The sequence below is a fragment of the Nothobranchius furzeri genome, chromosome 2 (genome assembly GCF_043380555.1).
Source record: "Nothobranchius furzeri strain GRZ-AD chromosome 2, NfurGRZ-RIMD1, whole genome shotgun sequence".
Taxonomy (NCBI): domain Eukaryota; kingdom Metazoa; phylum Chordata; class Actinopteri; order Cyprinodontiformes; family Nothobranchiidae; genus Nothobranchius; species Nothobranchius furzeri.
Window position 1 is genome coordinate 27,710,175 of NC_091742.1, and position 17,945 is coordinate 27,728,119.

General features: G+C 45.3%; 1 protein-coding gene across 3 annotated transcripts in view; it reads left to right on the plus strand.

Moving 5' to 3' along the window:
- The window catches only part of cd2ap (CD2-associated protein), a 73,853-nt gene that overhangs the window by 29,297 nt on the left and 26,611 nt on the right, over positions 1-17,945 (plus strand). For all 3 annotated transcript variants that reach the window (XM_054735979.2, XM_054735980.2, XM_054735981.2), the window contains 6 exons: positions 4,243-4,390; positions 6,998-7,098; positions 7,396-7,522; positions 7,923-8,086; positions 13,561-13,648; positions 15,381-15,499. In XM_054735979.2, coding sequence (XP_054591954.1) covers positions 4,243-4,390; positions 6,998-7,098; positions 7,396-7,522; positions 7,923-8,086; positions 13,561-13,648; positions 15,381-15,499 — 747 coding nt within the window. The remainder of the gene's footprint in view (positions 1-4,242; positions 4,391-6,997; positions 7,099-7,395; positions 7,523-7,922; positions 8,087-13,560; positions 13,649-15,380; positions 15,500-17,945) is intronic.

The window sequence follows — 17,945 nt, forward strand, 5'->3', positions numbered from 1 at the left end:
CTGGAGGTGCTTGGGTTGCCTCGGGGGGTGGACTGCTGGCGGTTGTGAGTGGGGCCCCTTGGGGATCTTGGCGGCGGCCATGGGTCACTGCCTGGCGGCTGCAATGCCCCTGGGCGGGTCTGGGTGGGGGCCTGGGGGCTCGGGGTTTGGGGGTGGCCGGCCCCGTGTGGGGATCTGGGCGGGGCCTTGGGGGTCGGGTCCTGACATGTATGCTGCCGGGAAGAAGGCAGGAACACTCAGCAGTGCCTGGCCCGGGCTCGGGGGCATCAGGTAGACCTTGGCTCCTCTGCCGTTCCATCACAGGGGAGGGGGAGGTCCAGGACGGGGAGGACCAAACCTTACCTGGATGTCCCATGTCTTATATATTCTGGAAGTTGTGCAAATGCAGGGGTGGGCATAGATATTCTGCTGGGATGGGGCTGGGTTGGTGCCCTCGGACTCCGTGAGGCTCTGTAATGCTGCTGCTTTGGGCCCTGGCAGGATGGGCTGGGGTCTCCATGCCCTGGGTGGCAGTTTGACAACAGAGGTGCCTATTGGGGCCAGTGGGGGAGCTGGCTCCCTGGAGGGCTAAGCCCAACCAGCCATTCCTCCCCATCCCCGCATATTTCTCTCCTCCTGCTCCCTCACATCATCACACAAACATGCACATAGGACCTTGGGGGGTGGGCAAGTCAGGGAGTGCGGGTATGGATCCCATTTCCGCATTCCTGTGGCAACCTGCCTCCCAATTTTATTTGCACCTTATACACTTCCACTGACGACATTCCACACAAACACACACTTAGGGCCTTGGGAGTGAGCACATTCAATGGCATTTGGCAAGGGGATATTTCAGCCTCCTCCCGAGTGCAGGTGCCCACTTCCAATTTTAAACCGCACTTAGACACTGATGGCTGAGGGTGTAAGTGGGGTGGTGCGGTGGCATCAGCTGGCGTATGCCGGATGATGCCCGCACTGCCCGCTCACCACAGCCATGGAATACACCTCATGATCACACAACACTATATTGGAGCAGGCGGAGGGAGACTAGGGGTCTTAGCCACCTCTGTTGTTGCTTGGCTTCCTGGGGCTGGAGGCTAGGAGGGAGATCTGGCCGTCTGGTTGGGGTCTGGGGTGGTGGGTTGCTGTGCTCAGCGTTGGGCGGGGGAGCCTGCTCATCATCACCCCAGCAGAAAGGGTCAAACTCTGGTTACCGGTGATGGTTGTACCCAATGTGCAGCAGTACCGGGACCAGAGTTAATAGGGTGTGTATGGGGAGCATGAGTGGGTGTCCGGCGTGCATTTTTGTAAGTCTTGGGTTGTGTGTGCATGTGTGAGCATGAGGGAGGGAGTGTATGACTGTGTTTGTGTATGACTGTATATGTCAGGTGGGGCCTTTGACTCCTCCCCTCTCCTGGAACTTCTCTTGATGATATAGATCTTTGTCCCCCCTCCCCCTGCCACACCTGGTGTGGGGGCTTGTGCCATGGTCTGCCTGAGTGTTCGTGGCAACCGGGTCTGGGGGTTTAAGATTTTGGCATCTGCCTGATAGATCCCGGTGGCTGCCTGGTGGGGTCTGGGTCCCTGGGCTCTGCTGGGTCCCCGGCGGGGGTGGTCACCCCTGGGTCCCGGGTCGCTGGGTCCCGGGCTCGGCCGGCTAGGGGGTGGGAGGCTGCGGGCGGGCCTGTGGGCTTGCCGCCTGTATCTCCAGGGACTCTGCCGGCTGCTGGTTGTGGCCCCCCGGGGCGATCCTCTGTGCCTCTCGGGGGGGGGGGGCGGGGGCCTTTCTGGTTGCAGTCTCCTTGGGGTTCCTGCATTCTGGGGCAACGCCTGGATCTCTGGGACTTGGAGCTCCCCCCGTCTCCTGCGCATCTTTGGGGGGCGGATCTGTGGTCCCTCACACTCTCTGTTGGACGCTCCTATAGAGAAACCTTACATAAACAAGCGCGTGTACACACACAGGTGCTCACATGGTGCTCTCAAAAGTATGGGCTTGGGCACGTTAAACACATGTCTTAAGACTATGGGGGGCACTTAATGCGTTGTGATTTATTATCGTGATTCTTCAGTTAAGCAATGCTGATTATATATATATATATATATATATATATTGTTTTTTTGTTTTTTTTTTTCATCAAGTTGACGCAGTGATAGGTAGATCTTGTTGTATTGTTGTTGTGTCCCTTTTTTGTGTCCTTTTGTTTTTTTTTTTTGTCTTTCTGCAGGTTTAGAAGCAGACTCTTGTTCATTGTTTATTTTTGTGGAACCCCCCCCCCCTCCTCTCTCTCCACCTTTTCTCTTCCTTTCTCTTTCACCTCTGTCTCCGTGTCTGGTCGGAATTACAAAGCATTCAACAACAATAACAATAAAGTTTTAAGTATCAGGCGTGACATTAAAAGCAAACGCTTTGATGCTCCACCTGAGAGTAAATCTGTAAGGCTTGTCACCAGCATTCAGACATCAATTCTGCTTGCTTCGCAGCCAGACAGGACACGGTAAAAAAAAAATAATAAAAAAATAAAAAAGAAAATAGTGACACACATTCAACTTAAATTTTCATTCATTTTTAATATTTACTCCAAACACGTTGATCAGAGTGCCCCAGTAACATATACACAGTGCGATTTCACTTAAATTAGTAACATTTCACCTGCTATGGCAAGAGCACACCTTCCTTCTGCTCCTCGTAAACCTGAGCTGGTCACCTGCTTGTGTGTAATCAAATGTGTCTACGGAGCTTGCTAAAGAGGCCCAGAGGTTCTGGACTTTTTCCTCAGCCAGAGTCATGATTGTTAAATGTTGTTAATGAATCCACGCTCCGCTGCCACACTGGTTTCGAAGCAGGTGATGAAGAGCAACCGCTGCTTCAGCCAAAAGTTTAAAATCAGGAAACATTTCTCCTACAGAAATAACCAGAAGTCAACCAGACTCTCTGAAAGATAGAAAAGTTTCCACTTTCCAACGCGTTCGACATTGCACTCTTGTACACAGTGTCGAGTGCGTCACAGATGCGCTCCGAGCTCCTCATCAGCGCACCACTTGCGCACTGTCAGCGGTGAGATGCAGTGATAATGCTCGGATGTGCTGACGGAAATCTTGAGTTGATTGTTACCTCCGCAAGGTAAAGTGACAAATATCTGCATCCCTAATATGGACCAAAGCTTATATCTTGTTATCTCTTAGCTAAATTCCAAATTGCAATATCTCCACGTTTTTCCTCCTGTAAAATGTGCACAAATGAACTCCCCTCAAGCCGCCCTGAGAAATTGTATACAGTGATCCCTCGCTACTTCGCGGTTCGTTTATCGCGGATTCACGACTTCGCGGATTTTTTCTTTGGAGCCTTATTTAAGGGAAATTCGCCGATTCGCAGTATTTTTCACCGATTCGCGGTATTTTTCTATGCGAAATACCAAGAAATTCCTGTTTTTTTCATCAATTTCATCATAAAATGCACTTTTTGTAGTAAAACTATAAAAAAACCAAGTAAAAAATTTTTTTCTTGAGTTTTACCCACAAAAAGAGAATGTGATCATACGATAATTCAATATAGTACTGTACTGTAAATATGGTGTCCCTACTTCGCGGATTTTCACCTATCGCGGCCAGTCCTACCGCGATAAACGAGGGATCACTGTACCTAAATTCATCAGCAGAGTAAAAAAAAGTTATTAAAGTTACTCCTATCAGTGATCATACTGTAATATCTTGGACTCTCCGGTTGCTGTTTTATAGGTGTTTATTTCAGGCCACTGTCTGTCATACCCCAGGCCTTACAGACTTTTTCAACAGAGTAGCTCGTAACGGAGCAGTATCTAAGCATAACAAAACAATGAAAACTAACATTTTCTTTCACCTGCTGGAAGGAGAGGGGGTTTGGCTCGCATCTCCACACAAACAGGATAAAAATAACCATCAGGACGGGAGCCACCGTGTAAAGGCTCACTGAAATACGAACACATGTCCCCAAATAATTAAAAACCACAAAGCCAAATGCAGAGAATAGGGCAGAACATAGACCCTGAGGTTTCCTGATTGAGGAGACGTGTGAGAATACATTTAATGACCACTTGGAGAAGGAGCAAGCTAGCAGTAGCTGCGTCTGCTAACTCTAGAAATTCACTGGTTGTATATTTTTATCGATATAAATGTTACTGAGTAATCTTGTTTGAAATTATATTATTATTATAAAAATATCAGGATATTTCCCAGCTCTACCTTAGCTTTAACATTGTTTCCTTTTCTATTTTCAATCTTTCTTAGGAAGTTAAAAAGGAAACAAAAACTGAGCCAAACCCGACTGCTGCACCTTCCAAGAGGAAGTCTGGAAATGTCGCAAACCTGGTCAACAGGATGAGCACCATCCTTCCAACTGGTGGCTTTCAACCTGTTCCACCAGCAGCGTCCAACAGTAAGATACGGGCATTTCTGTTCAATTTTTTATTTGATTTGAATTATTTAAACCTTATTTAACCAGCAATGGTCCCATTGAGATTGAAAACCTCTTTTACAAGGGAGTCCTGGCCAAGAGGCAGCAAAACAGTTACAACAGTACAAATAATTTTATTGCATACACATCATGAAAAACAATTACAATGTAATTGTAATGTAATATAAATCTGCATGAAGGGCATGCATAGCATTAGTTTGGCATTAGGTATTAAGAAACCTTTTTCGGAAAGGGATTTTATGGCACATTTCCACTATGTTCCTTTTGCTCCTGGTAGTTACTCGAGGACTTATCATATTTCACTGAGCTCTGGTTTGTTTCTTTTAAGGCCCTGTGCACTAAGGGAAATGGTGACAGAGGAGTGAAATTCTTACTCTATAACCGGAGGGATGCAGGTTCACGCTTCGCTAGGGCTGGGCGATATAACCTAAAATCAATATCACAATATATTGAGGATTTCACCTCGGTAACGATAAATGGACGATAACTACAGTTATGCTCAGAAACAAAAGTTGTCCACTAGATGGGGCTGTTACACATATTACATTGAGTCACATTTTTACCTGACTCAATGCGGTACAGCTTTTTAAAGGGACATGAACGCTGCCCATCTACACACATCTTTTTATTATCAAATTTATTGGCATGGGAAATTTTTTCTCGATAAAAGAGTCACAAATTTCGATAAAGATAAATTTTCGATATTGCCCAGCCCTACGCGCCGCTCAGTTCATGTGTCCGTGGCCAAGACCGGGGACGACTAGTCTATGGCAGCCCCTCTCTCAGTGAGCCCCAAGGCAGCTGTGGCTCAACACCATCTGCGTGTAAATGTGTTGTAGGAAATACTGTTGCATTGTAAAGCACCTTAGGGGATTCTAGGACTTCAGAAGCAATTCGCATATGATGCTCTGTACCCTGTACCTATACTTGTAAAACCTAGTTTGGACTCCTCTTGGCCTAAACATTAGACACGTTTCTAAATTGCCCATTATTTCTAAAATTTTAGAAAAAGTTGGGGCTGAACAACTAATTATTTTTATGGAACTACACAACAGTTTTGATGAATTCCAGTCTGGTTTTCATAAAAAGCATTCAACAGAAACTGCCTTGCGTAGTTTCCAGTGACATTCTGATAAAAAATGAATGTGTTTGTGAGGAGAGCGATTAAACCAAAACAGCATTCGGGATTTTATTTAGAAATATGACGACGGCAAGTATGTTAGCGCATGTTAGCGTTTTACGTTGAAAGCTATTCCGGCCATTAGTTAATTCATTTTGAAAATGTTCAACGTAACTATGTTAAATGACAACTACATATGAACTACAGAGAAATAATTGATAGGTTTCAATATAAAATATAATGTAAAATCTATCAACTACAAGTGTAAGTATGTTTGCCGTTTTATTTTGTAATGCATGCCGTGCATTTCCCGTCCCGACCGTCCTGACAGTGGAGCCTCCACCGGAAGCAGCCTGACAGTGGAGGTCTGCAGCCAGGTGCCTCCCCCTTTTCTGGTTCAGTGACGCCAATTTTTGTGATGCACATTTGTAGTCCTGGACATATTTTAACACAAGACCTAAAAAATAACGTTTGCACCCATTTGAAAATAAGCGCTTTATTGGCTTCTGAACGTGTTTTTAGAATCAACACACATCATATGTGAAATCCATGGAACAGTTCCTCAAATCCAAGATGTTTTAAGACTGAAGGACATTATCATTCCTAAACTGCTCCGTCATCATTACTTGTGTTGGCTGTTCAGAGCAGCATAAGCAAACAAACAAGGAATTAAACCATTCTCACATAGTGAAATGCGACAAAATCATTTTGCCATTTATTTTTGTGATCATTTGAAATCAAAATTTAAATACAGATGTGATTAACCCTCTGATGCATGAATTATGAGATCTTCAGCCATGATTTTTAAACAATTTTTTTCATTCATTTTTAGGTGTCAATGAAACTAATTTCAACACATATTTTTTAAAACATTTTGTTAATTTACAAATCATTTATTACATGTCCATCTCAGTGGACAGCGTGTATTCTGAACATGAAATATGTTTGCTTGAGTTACTGAAGTCCAAATGGAGGGGCTCACATGCAATAAAGTCTTCAACAGCTGTGCTTAATAGCAAAAATAAAGAAATAACAATTTTGAGTACCTGTCCACTGTAGTGACCATTGCATCAAAGGGTTAATTGCACAGCCAAAAGAAATTCACATCTGATTGTTTTTTGTTTTTAAATCTCAGGAATTTCACTTATCCCTTTAGCGTGGTAAATACTTGTTCCACCTGTTTGCACGCCAAGCTGGGCATGTCTGTTTTTATAGTTTTTGTTATCGCAGAACAGTCTCATAGCCGTATGTGGGCGGGGCCTCCCACATGCTGGATTTACTTCACTGTCTTCTCACCTGTCCTGCTTCTGCCCCCCCCCCCCCCCCCCCCCTGTTCTCACCCCCTGTATTCAAGAGGAACCTGGGACACACCTTTTGATTTGATCTGAACATTAAGAGGCGCTCATGAGCATTGTGCTGGTTTGGTAACTGGTTTCTTCTTTTAACAGAGCCAAAGAAAAGGCGGTGCAAAGTGCTTTTTGACTATCAACCTTTTAATGAAGACGAACTGGAGCTCAAAGTTGGAGACGTCGTAGACATCGTTGAAGAGGTACTTGGAGCGTTTGAGTCTAATCTCTGAATAGATTTCAGTTTCCACTCCCACCTCCTTGCTAAAAGCATCAAGATTATCATTTGGGGCGCTGCTTTAGCTGTGTTTTAAAATCTGTATTTCAAACCCTGACCCTTTTTAAGTTGAACAAGACAACAGGTTTATTTTCTAGAGTCTTTTGTGCCGTTTTAAAGCCTTGAGTTTCTATGCAACTGCAGCAAGTCTGAGCTTGTGGAGAAGTGAATGGGCGTAGATTTTCCACCCTTAACCACCGCTGGCTTTGACTTGTGTTTGCAGGTTGAAGAGGGCTGGTGGAGCGGCAGCTTGAAAGGCAAATCAGGACTGTTTCCTTCCAACTTTGTTGAAGAACTGGAGATCGCAGGAGAGGAGGCAGAGCCCAATAGTCCCTCAGTCAATGTGACGGGTAATGAAAACAAATGCAGAAATACTCTGGCAGAGGTAGTGGTTTATTGCTGATCTCTGACTGAATCAGGAATAGGTCATCCATAATCAGGTGAATGGTTCCATTAAGGGACAAGTTATTTCAACCATTAGTGTGTGAGTTTGTTTTTTGGTAAGATTACCTGTTAAAAAACCTAATCTGAACACACTCTGGTCTTAGCGGTCGAGCTGCCTTTATGGCTTATAGTAACACACTGTACCCTCACTTATTTAGCAGCAATGTTTCCGTAAACGCAATTTGATCATAACTGTGTCATTTTAAAAAGTTTGTTTGGAAATTCTTTGAGTAATATGAAAAGATGTTGTAACTAGGCCTTGCTTTTAGTAAAATGTCACCCTTAACGGTTAGCTTCTTCTTCCAGATGGAAGTCCACCAAAGGTAGTCACCACTCCCACGTCTCCTTCACCAGCGTCAGGGAACAGTGCCATTTGTCAGCCCACAAAGGTGCCACGCATTGGCTTTGGAGACATCTTCAAAAATCAGTCATTCCAACTAAAAAGCACCCAAAAAGAAGAGAAAGACCAAGTATGTGTAAAGCCTATGTGAAACACCTCCATCTGCTCTTTCAGGTGTGTGTGCGTGTGTGTGTGTGTGTGTGTGTGTGTGTGTGTGTGTGTGTGTGTGTGTGTGTGTGTGTGTGTGTGTGTGTGTGTGTGCATGCGTGCATGTGCAGTCAAAACAAACATGTCACGGGCATGCTGGGATCGTTTGCATTGTCTCATCGCTTAAGGGAACACGCCTTCATTTATGTCACATTCATGTTCAAAATTCAGCATTTATCAGTTTTCACCTCTGGAGGTGTGTTACACACACACACACACACACACACACACACACACACGTATTTCTTTGTTAGCTACTGACGTAACCCGGGGCTGATGGATATGTAACTCAACAAGTGTTTTTAACATCTTTGTTGCGTTTGTACTGCCGACATGTTTCGACATCACCGCCATCTTCATCAGGGTAATCGCCGAATGTCGGTGGCGTCACTTCCTTTATCCGCGGGCAGCAGAGGACGACGTCGCCCTCATATAATGGACTGGGATAACACACGAATCATAAACACAGAACACCAAAAGTGTAAAAGGTGGATCAAAGAAGCAGTTGAAGTAAGGAGGCGTGGACTTAGGACCACGAACAGGGACAAAGGAGTCTCCACGCTGGACCACTCATGGGACACTGATCAGCGGAGGGCGCGGGCAGCAGAGGGTGATATTGTCCTCTGCTGTCCGCGGTTCAAAGGAAGCGAGGCCACTAACATCCGGCGGTGACGTCGAAACATGTCTGAGCTGGAGTGTGGCTTTGAGACCCAGGCGCGGAGAGACTGGTATTTGGTCGTGACTGATTACAGCGTGGGAAGTTCTCTTCCCGGATGGTCTTTAGAGTCGGCAGATTAGGCTTAGTCGTTTTAGAATGGGTTGGCGTCTATCGTGAGATGATGACTGAGTGCCGGCTCAGCTGTGACAGGTCCTTAAATAGGCTCAGCGGGATGACGTCACCGGGAAGCGTCGGTGACAGGGATGCTGGGAACTGGAGTGCAGTGCCAGCCAGGCCCGCAGAGGAGGTTAAGAGGAGGAGTTCATGACAGTGTGGTTCGGCCCGACCACAGTTTCCAAGGGCACGCTTCCGTGTTTTAGAATAGAATAAAATAGACTTTTTTGATCCCAGAGTGGGGAAATTCAGTCTTTGGCTACATTTGTAAACCACCAAAGCTGTTTTAAAAAGTGAAACATGTAAGAATTGTACTGTGATTTTAATATTGTAAGGAAGGTTACATTGAAACCGTTTTCCTTCTCAGCCGCCTGTGGGGTTGTCTGTTTTCCTCCCTTCAAAAATCCAGAGGGACCTGGTTTTGTTTTCCAGTCTGTGGGCTCATGAAGGTGCACAGTCTGCGTTGTTTTTGTAATTTGACACCTGCTGGCAAAGTGCAGCGTTTGTAAAGAACCAAAGTAACCAGGAGCGACCCAGAAGTTATTTCCTGTACACCCAAGAAGTCACGGCTACTTTTTGTTTTACTCCATTATTGGCTGAAGCAGGCTAGAGGCAACGTTGAGCTAACAATGCCAACGGTCAATTAGAAACAAAATGGCAGCTCTAAATTATCTCAAGCTACTTTTTCAGTGACCAACAACTTGACGTTTACTTATCAGGGCGATGGTGGCACAGGAGTTAAGAGCTCGCCCCGTAATCGGAAGGTTGCAGGTTCGAGCCCCACTCATGCCCTGTCCACACGTAGCCGGGGATCTGCCAAAACGTAGATATTTGTCTACGTTTTGGCCTGTCGTCCACACGAAAACGGAGTTTTTTCACACGAAAACGGATCTTTTTTAAAACTCCGGCCAAAGTGAAGATCAGCGTTTTCTCCGTTTTGGGTGTCTGCGTGTGGACGGACAAAACCGTAGTTTTAAGGTATGCAACGTCACTTTCCGCGACAAAAAAATGCTGACATCACGTGTGCGACCTGTGTTTACACTAGCCGACAGTATGGATGCCCTCAGAGCTGCGCTCGCTTTATCAATTGTCCAAGCGCTTTCTGCTTGTTTGTTTTTGCAAGAGGAATTACTGCTCCTTGTGGAAGACCACAGACGAAGGACGAGGTTAAGAACGGGGGAAGTACTGCCGCCTACAGGTCTGGCATGTCCTTAACAACGTATTTATCCGGGTACGTGTGGACAGAGTTTCTTTTAAACGAGGTGGTGTGGATGCAAGTTTTTGGAGGGGCGGATATTCGTTTTTAAAAAACCCCGGCTACGTGTGGACTAGGCCTTAGTCTGTCGCTGTCGTTGTGTCCTTGGGCAAGACACTAAACCCACCTTGCCTGCTGGTGGTGGTCGGAGAGACCGGTGGCGCCTGTACTCGGCAGCCTCGCCTCTGTCAGTGCGCCCCAGGGCAGCTGTGGCTACATCGTAGCTCATCCCCACCAGTGTGTGAATGTGTGTGTGTGTGAATGGGTGAATGACTGATTGTGTTGTAAAGCGCCTTGGGGGGTTTCAAGAACTCTAGAAGGCGCTTTATCAAATACAGGCCATTCACCATTTTACCATTTATCAACTTACTATGTATGACTCGTCTTAACTCGACATCTAGAATCTTCTGGTGCTGATCGGTAACTGGCAACAGCCGTGCAACTCGTGGTACGGTAGTGAGAAAGTGACTCCTGTGTTTAGAAAAATGGACTTCAGTACCCAAAAAGAAGTGCTGTAGAGAACGTGACATCAACGTTTCATCAGATCATTTATTTCTCCGCACGTCCTGTCCACTCAGAGTTGTTGGTGGGATTTTTAAGAACACAGTTTCATTGCCTCTGTGTGGATGAAAGGTACAGAGCTGTTTCAGCATTTCTGTCTAAATTATGTGGCTGAAGAAACAAGTAAAATAGCAGTTTAAGATATAATTTGGAGTAGAGGAGTCGGAGCCTTGTCATCAACAGTCTGTTCCATATAAACGCCGTTGGTGTGTGTGATTGGTGTACTGATGAAAAACCAGCTGTTATTCAGAGACAACAATGTTCAGAAATGGTGTTCATCAGTGGTTTGTTTCTGTTGGAAACAGCAGTAGCAGCGTTGTGTTCTGGTCAGCTAGCTGTGTCTGCAGCACTGTTGCTGCTTCATGAGGAAGAGGAAAAGCTCGGTCTCGTCATTATCAAGTCTAAACAGAAACCAGTTTTTATCGTCAGTATCTGGAAATGTATCTAAGGAAGTTTAAAGTGCTTAAATTACAAATTTGGACGTTTTTTCTGTGTGAAAACAGGTTTTTGTTAATGTTGGGTATTTTTATGATTGTACCTTTTTGAGGCCTAAAAGATTCCCATTTTGTGTTATTAACACTTCATGAATCTCTGTGTTTGCCAACGGTGGTTGTTCCTGAAAGGTTGAGCAGAGAAGCTCGTTTGCAGTCAAGGATGTTGATTGTGGATTTCCAAGTAAACCTCTGTACCTCTGTAACCTGAGAAGGCCCCGTCTTCTCCTCCATCCTTTGCTGAATAAAGCCCCTGGGGAACTGAGGAGACTTGGGAGCATGGACGTAATTTTGGGGGGGGACAGGGGGGACATGCCCCCCCCCCCACACACACACACACACACACACACACACACTTTTTCCAAAGTCAAGTTTTGACCCCTGCACCTTTTACCATCCAAAAACAATATTACGCTATATTAAATTGACACTGGTTGAGCTCTAGGACCAAGCGGAAAACAACCGTTTGTGTTGAAGCCTGTTTCCCATTAGAACATACTGTAAAGATCCCCCCCCCCCCCCCCCCCCGTGTCCCCCCCACTTCTAAAGTGAAAATTACGTCCATGCTTGGGAGTGACGGGGGGAAAGCCTCGGAGGAGGTTCCTCTGCGTTAACTCTCCTTTATTTTGGGGACTCAGGGTAAAATGTCTTCCATGTTGTCAAGAGTGTTATTCAGGGTATCTGCGGGTCCTTAAAAAGTCTTAAATTTGCTTTTCGAAATTTAAGGCCTTAAAAATCCTTAGAAATTACAAATAATCCTTAAATACAGTTTCCAAAGTTCTTAAATTACCAAAGACCCAATGAACAAGAATTTCTAGTTAGTCTTCAGTATTTTTTGTGTACGATGTTGGCGTAAGCGGAACCGTACACATTCAGCTGGTTGTGAAAGGGGGCTATTTTTAGATGAGCACATTAGCTGGTTAAGCTAGTGGGAGCTTGTGCCATGGGGAAGTGCAAGTTTAATGGTAACTGGGTGGATAATCCCACGTTTCCGACGTGGTTACCACCGGTTCCAGGCAATAGCTGGAAATTATAGCTTAAATTTAATTTTAAAAAATTGCTTAAATTTGGTCAAAGTGGCCTTAAAAAAGGTCTTAAAAAGTCTTGCTCCCTTAAACCTGCAGATACCCTGTTAAATAGAGTTTCCGAAGGTCTTAAATTACCAAAGACCCAATAAACAAGATTAATTTATTTCTATAAAAATTTTGTGAATTTCTAGTCAGTGTTCAGCATTTTTTGTGTACGATGTTGGCGTAAGCAGAACCGTACACATTCAGTTGGTTGTGAAAGGGGGCTGTTTTTAGATGAGCACATTAGCTGGTTTAGCTAGCGGGAACTTGCGCCATGGAGAAGTGCAACTTTAATGGTAACTGGATGGCTAATCCCACGTTCACGACGTGGTTAGCACCGGTTCCAGGCAATAGCTGGAAATTATAGCTTAAATTTAATTTTAAAAAATTGCTTAAATTTGGTCAAAGTGGCCTTAAAAAAGGTCTTTAAAAGTCTTAAATTTGGCTCCCTTAAACCTGCAGATACCCTGGTTATTTCAGGTTCCCGGGTTATGGAGATTAAACATTACCCCACATTTAATAAACTAACATTTTGGTGGAGATGTCGGGGATGCAGAGCTGGTGAGCTGAAGGCTTTCCCCAGGAGCAGAGGGGGCCTGGTTAGCTCCATGGAGGGGGTTTCTGCGCCCAGCTCTCGCATGACGATTCATGGACATTACGGATAATCCACTCTCTCTCTCTGTGTCATTTATGATGCCAGTTAAAATGAACAGATAAGCCAGCTTTAGTTTAGAGTCTAACTTTGTTCTGATACTCTCCCTTTTCTCCTTGTCGCCTCCTCACAGCAGCGTCACACAGTTCCACCACTAACTCTGCTCCCGTCACTTTCCTTCGCTCCTCACACACCTCCACATGTGGCACGCTCTCTCACCACGTCTCCTCGTGTCACTCGGAGCAGCTTTTAGAAAGGTTTTCTACCTGCTGCAAACTCAAAGCAGTGGTTAGCAGATGAAAGCAGGACTCCTCCTAGTGTTTTGGTTGGTTTCAGGTTTTCATTCTGCTCTCTTCCATGTGTTTTAATCCTTAATTGTTTTCATCAACATTTATCTGGCATCCCATGAGACGACATTCCACACATTTTTAGCTCTGATGTTCTGATTTTAGAGCAGAGTCCTTTGTGCAAACATGTCCACATTTTCATTCATGTCCGATAAACCCCTCCCATCTGTATGGTTTGCTTCATTTTAGCAAGCCTCATCGTCATCATCGGCTGCAAAGCCCGCTCATCCCCACATGGCTGACCCACAGAAGGAGGAGGGAGATGGCAAACACAAAGGTGAACTGGAGCAGTAACATATCAATCACACTTTGTGTTAATCTGAAGTTTTTTTATGTGCAACGGTTCCCATGAGGTTGCTCAGATTTATGCTCTGAAAGGACTCTACAACGCCAAAGTCAGATTAGATTCAAGTGAAATTTTAAAGTTGAGGCCTGGGAAAATAAAGTGGGAAAGATTTGTCTCCAAACGTAAAACGTGGGGAAAAGCCTGTCGAGTGGACAAAGTTGCTCCGCAAAACCTGGTTAGTCCTGAGACTAATGATGTCTTTTAGCGTAATAAAGTCTGAAGTTGAGGACATTTGTGGTTCGAACCTGCAGATGGCAGACCAGAACTGTTGCTTGTTAACATCAGTGTATGTGAGTGTCTGTAGAAGACCAGCCTAGGGGGACAGTTTATCCAAACAGATCACAGGCTTCGTCTCATTATTGCAAACTGGCGACAGAGGAGTTAAGCACTCGTAACCAGAGGGTTGCAGGTTGGAGCCCTGCACAGTCCGTCGCAGTCGTCCAGCTGAAGTTGGAGGATGAATTATTCCAACATCCATCTGACGCCGGGGACACACCGGCCGCGGAAGCGCCGAGAAGCGAATCGCTCACGAAATTCGGCCGCTCCTCAGTTCAGATCAGACGCGACCCAGTCGAGGCGCGCCTCGGCTCAGCTGTAGTTTTTCTTTTAACCACTTGGTGTCCTCCATTTCCTCTCTGCCTTTTCTCAGCTCTTTTCCTCTACGTTTGTGTGTTTGTACTTGTTTGTGTGTGTGTGTGTGTGTGTGTGTGTATGAACCAGTTGTTTCTGCCAGTTGAATCTCTTGGAACCCGCTCCAATTCTGCAGCTGTATCCTAGCAGTTTCTTCCGACGTGGGTACGTGAATAATCATGTTTTTCGGGGGTCGTACAGCTCCTCGTGTTTCTCAACTTCCATAATTAATTTAAAGTCATCCATCCTAACTGCTTGCCTCAGACGTTCTGTCTCTCTGTCCTGTTTGCTCCGGTGAAAAGACACCCAAAACCACACCCCCTTCACGCGGTCACACACGCACACAAGTTCGATGTGTGTGTGTGTGTTCGTGTGGTTTTTCTGCAGTGTCTGATTACGAACACATTTGACTATTGCGGAATTTTATTTTGAAATGCTTTATTTTGTTAACTTTACCGGCCTGCCTCTAATGTCTAGGTTTGACTTCCTGCCAGAATTGACGCGATTCACCCGTGGCTCGCGAAAAAAATAGAGCCGACGCCGAAACGATCGCTGCACGGCTCGGGCTGGAGCGCCGGCGCGTGCCGACGCGAGGCGATTCGCGGCGCTTCGGCGGCCCATGTGGTCTATAGAATAGCTTAACAAGGGCGCCGAATGAAGGCGGTCCCATTTTCGCTGCGCTTTCGTGGCCGGTGTGTCCCCGGCGTGAATCTCACACTGAATGATTTCAGTGAGGATTTGCTGCTGCGTTCGTTTTTTCAGCCCCAAAATCCCTGATAGATGATGGATCTGAAGAGAGAATGAATCACACACACACACACACACACACACACACACACACACACACACACACACACACACACACACACCAGCTCTGATGGTAGGCAGAGTGTGAGACAGTATTCCCATAAAACTTCCCAAAGTTATTGTGTTGACTCTTGTGTTGACAGAAGTCTAAATGTCTACACGAGGTTTCCGTGTGACGTCTTTCTGCTTCATCCAAAGTCTTAAGAAGCTGTTCTGACCCTGACAGATGCCAGCCTTTTGGTTTCTTCAGCAAAAGACTTCTGTAAGGTCACATTTGCTTATGAGGCCAAGAACGAGGATGAGCTGAGCCTCAAGGAGGGAGACATCGTCCACATCCTGGACAAGGTAAGCCTGCTGAAATGGTGCCATGGGGAGTGTTAGCAGGGAGTTAGACTTACAGGGGGAAGGAAGGCACAACAAAGGCTGCATTCCATTTAAAATAAGTTGATCTTTAGTCTCAATACAGCTAAGACTGCATATATAGCCAGAGTGCATTGAAGCCCTCATTTAGCTTTAAAATGAGCAGGTAGCTGCTTTTTATTTGTTTTTAATGATGGCATGAACTAAGGCCCTGTCCACACGTAGCCAGGGATCTGCCAAAACGTAGATATTTTTCTACGTTTTGGCCTGTCGTCCACACGAAAACGGATCTTTTTAAAAACTCCGGCCAAAGTGAAGATCTGCGTTTTCTCCGTTTTGGGTGTCTGCGTGTGGACAGACAAAACCGGAGTTTTAAGGGCCGCAACGTCACTTTCCGCCACAAAAAAATGCTGACATCACGTGTGCGACCTGTGTTTACACTAGCCGACAGCATGGATGCCCTCAGAGCTGCGCTCGCTTTATCAATCGTCCAAGCGCTTTTTGCTTGTTTGTTTTTGCAAGAGGAATTACTGCTCCTTGCGGAAGACCACAGACGAAGGACGAGGTTAAGAACGGGGGAAGTACTGCCGCCTACAGGTCTGGCATGTCCTTAACAACGTATTTATCCGGGTACGTGTGGACAGAGTTTGTTTTTAAAACGCGGTGGTGTGGATGCAAGTTTTTGGAGGGGCGGATATTCGTTTTTTAAAAAACCCGGCTACGTGTGGACTAGGCCTAAATGCAGTGAATCTGATTTGGTGGCCAAACGAGTTGCGATTCTGCAACACCTCTAAACTGCCTACATTCAGATTTCTCTCGAATTACCGTAACATAGTATAAAATAATTTGCTACAATGCTGTCGGTTGGGTGGGCAGGCCCATTTCCCAGTGCTCCCGATGGCCAGACTGCAGGTCTTTACCAGTTCAGTATATCTGACCTCAGGTGTTTCCATCGTGTTGTTTACAGACGTGAACAAAATTGTTGGTACCCTTAGGTCAATGAAAGAAAACCCCAGAATAGTCACAGGAATAACTTGAATCTGACCAAGTCATGATAAATAAAAATTCTATAAAATTAAACCAGTGAAAGTCAGCCATTGCTTTTGAGCCATGCTCCAACTCATGGAAAAGGCCTGGGCAAAAATGATGGTACCTCTAACATAATATGTTGTTACACAACATTTCGAGACAATCATTTGATTCCTGTAACTGCGACTGAGACTACGTTACTGGCCAGCACATTTCTCTCTAGAATCTCCTCATAGTCTTGAGATTTAATTGTACCCTGCACAGATTCAAGGCATCCTATGCCAGATGCAGCAAAGCAGACCCAGAACATAACAGAGCCTCCTCCATGTTTCACAGTAGGGACAGTGTTCTTTTCTTGATATGCTTAAAGGGATATTATGGAAGTGTGACAGCCAAAACATGTATAGAATTAATAAATGTTTCTTCATACATTCTCCTGCAATGCCCTGGTCCTGTAGAATGAGCCCTGGCATTTTTACTGTGATTGCCTGTTTTTCTGTAAAATCACAGAAAAAGAGAGATGCTCGGGTCGAGCAGGCTGCTTCATGCGCGTTCACGCTCAGGCATCGCCCGTAGCATTTGCTATCCGTAGCTTTAGCAGCAGAGAGAGAGGCAGTGCCACTTTGTCGCTGTTCCTAACGCCTAGTGACAAAGCTAGCTACATTTCTGAGGACCCTTAGCTACTTTCTGTAGAACTTTCTTCTAGATATTTCCTGCTAATTAGCAACAAAATAGCCATTTTCACTCCGAACCGTTCTTTGGTTTGACGTTGTTTCAGCTGTCATCAACGATATAAATGTTACAGATACTGTGAATGTTACTAGAGTGTAGCTCACCTTGTAAGATGTCTGACTCTCATGCAGAAGACCTGGGTTAGATTCTGGATGTGAACATAGTTCATTTAGAGTTTCTTTTTTACATTAATGGTATATTTTTTACAGTAAGATGCCCAAATTTTTATCTGAGACTCGTCGAACGGCATTGAATTCACAGATAAAAAAGATGTGGGTTCAACTCTCATTTTGGAACAATTTTTCAAGCAAGGGAAGGGAATGATCTGAGCATGCAGGAGGGCTGACCCATCATAAACCTTTGTCGGCTGTGCTGAAGAGAAAGCTACAGAACCAAATTATTTAATTAATTAGCTGTGTGTTCTCCTGTCGTCTGGGACACACACACACACACACCACACACACACGGGACTGTCTCAGCTGTTATTTTCGTTAAGGAGTGTGCACGTACAGCATGCGCGCCTCGTGCACGAGCCTACTATTGAAGCTGCTGTTACGCTTTTGGCCTGAGGGGGCAATCGCGAGCATAAAAATTCTAAAGTCCGTAAAGTCCCTTTAATGTTTCCTTCTGTGAACATAGAGCTGATGTGCCTCATCTGTCCATTGGACAT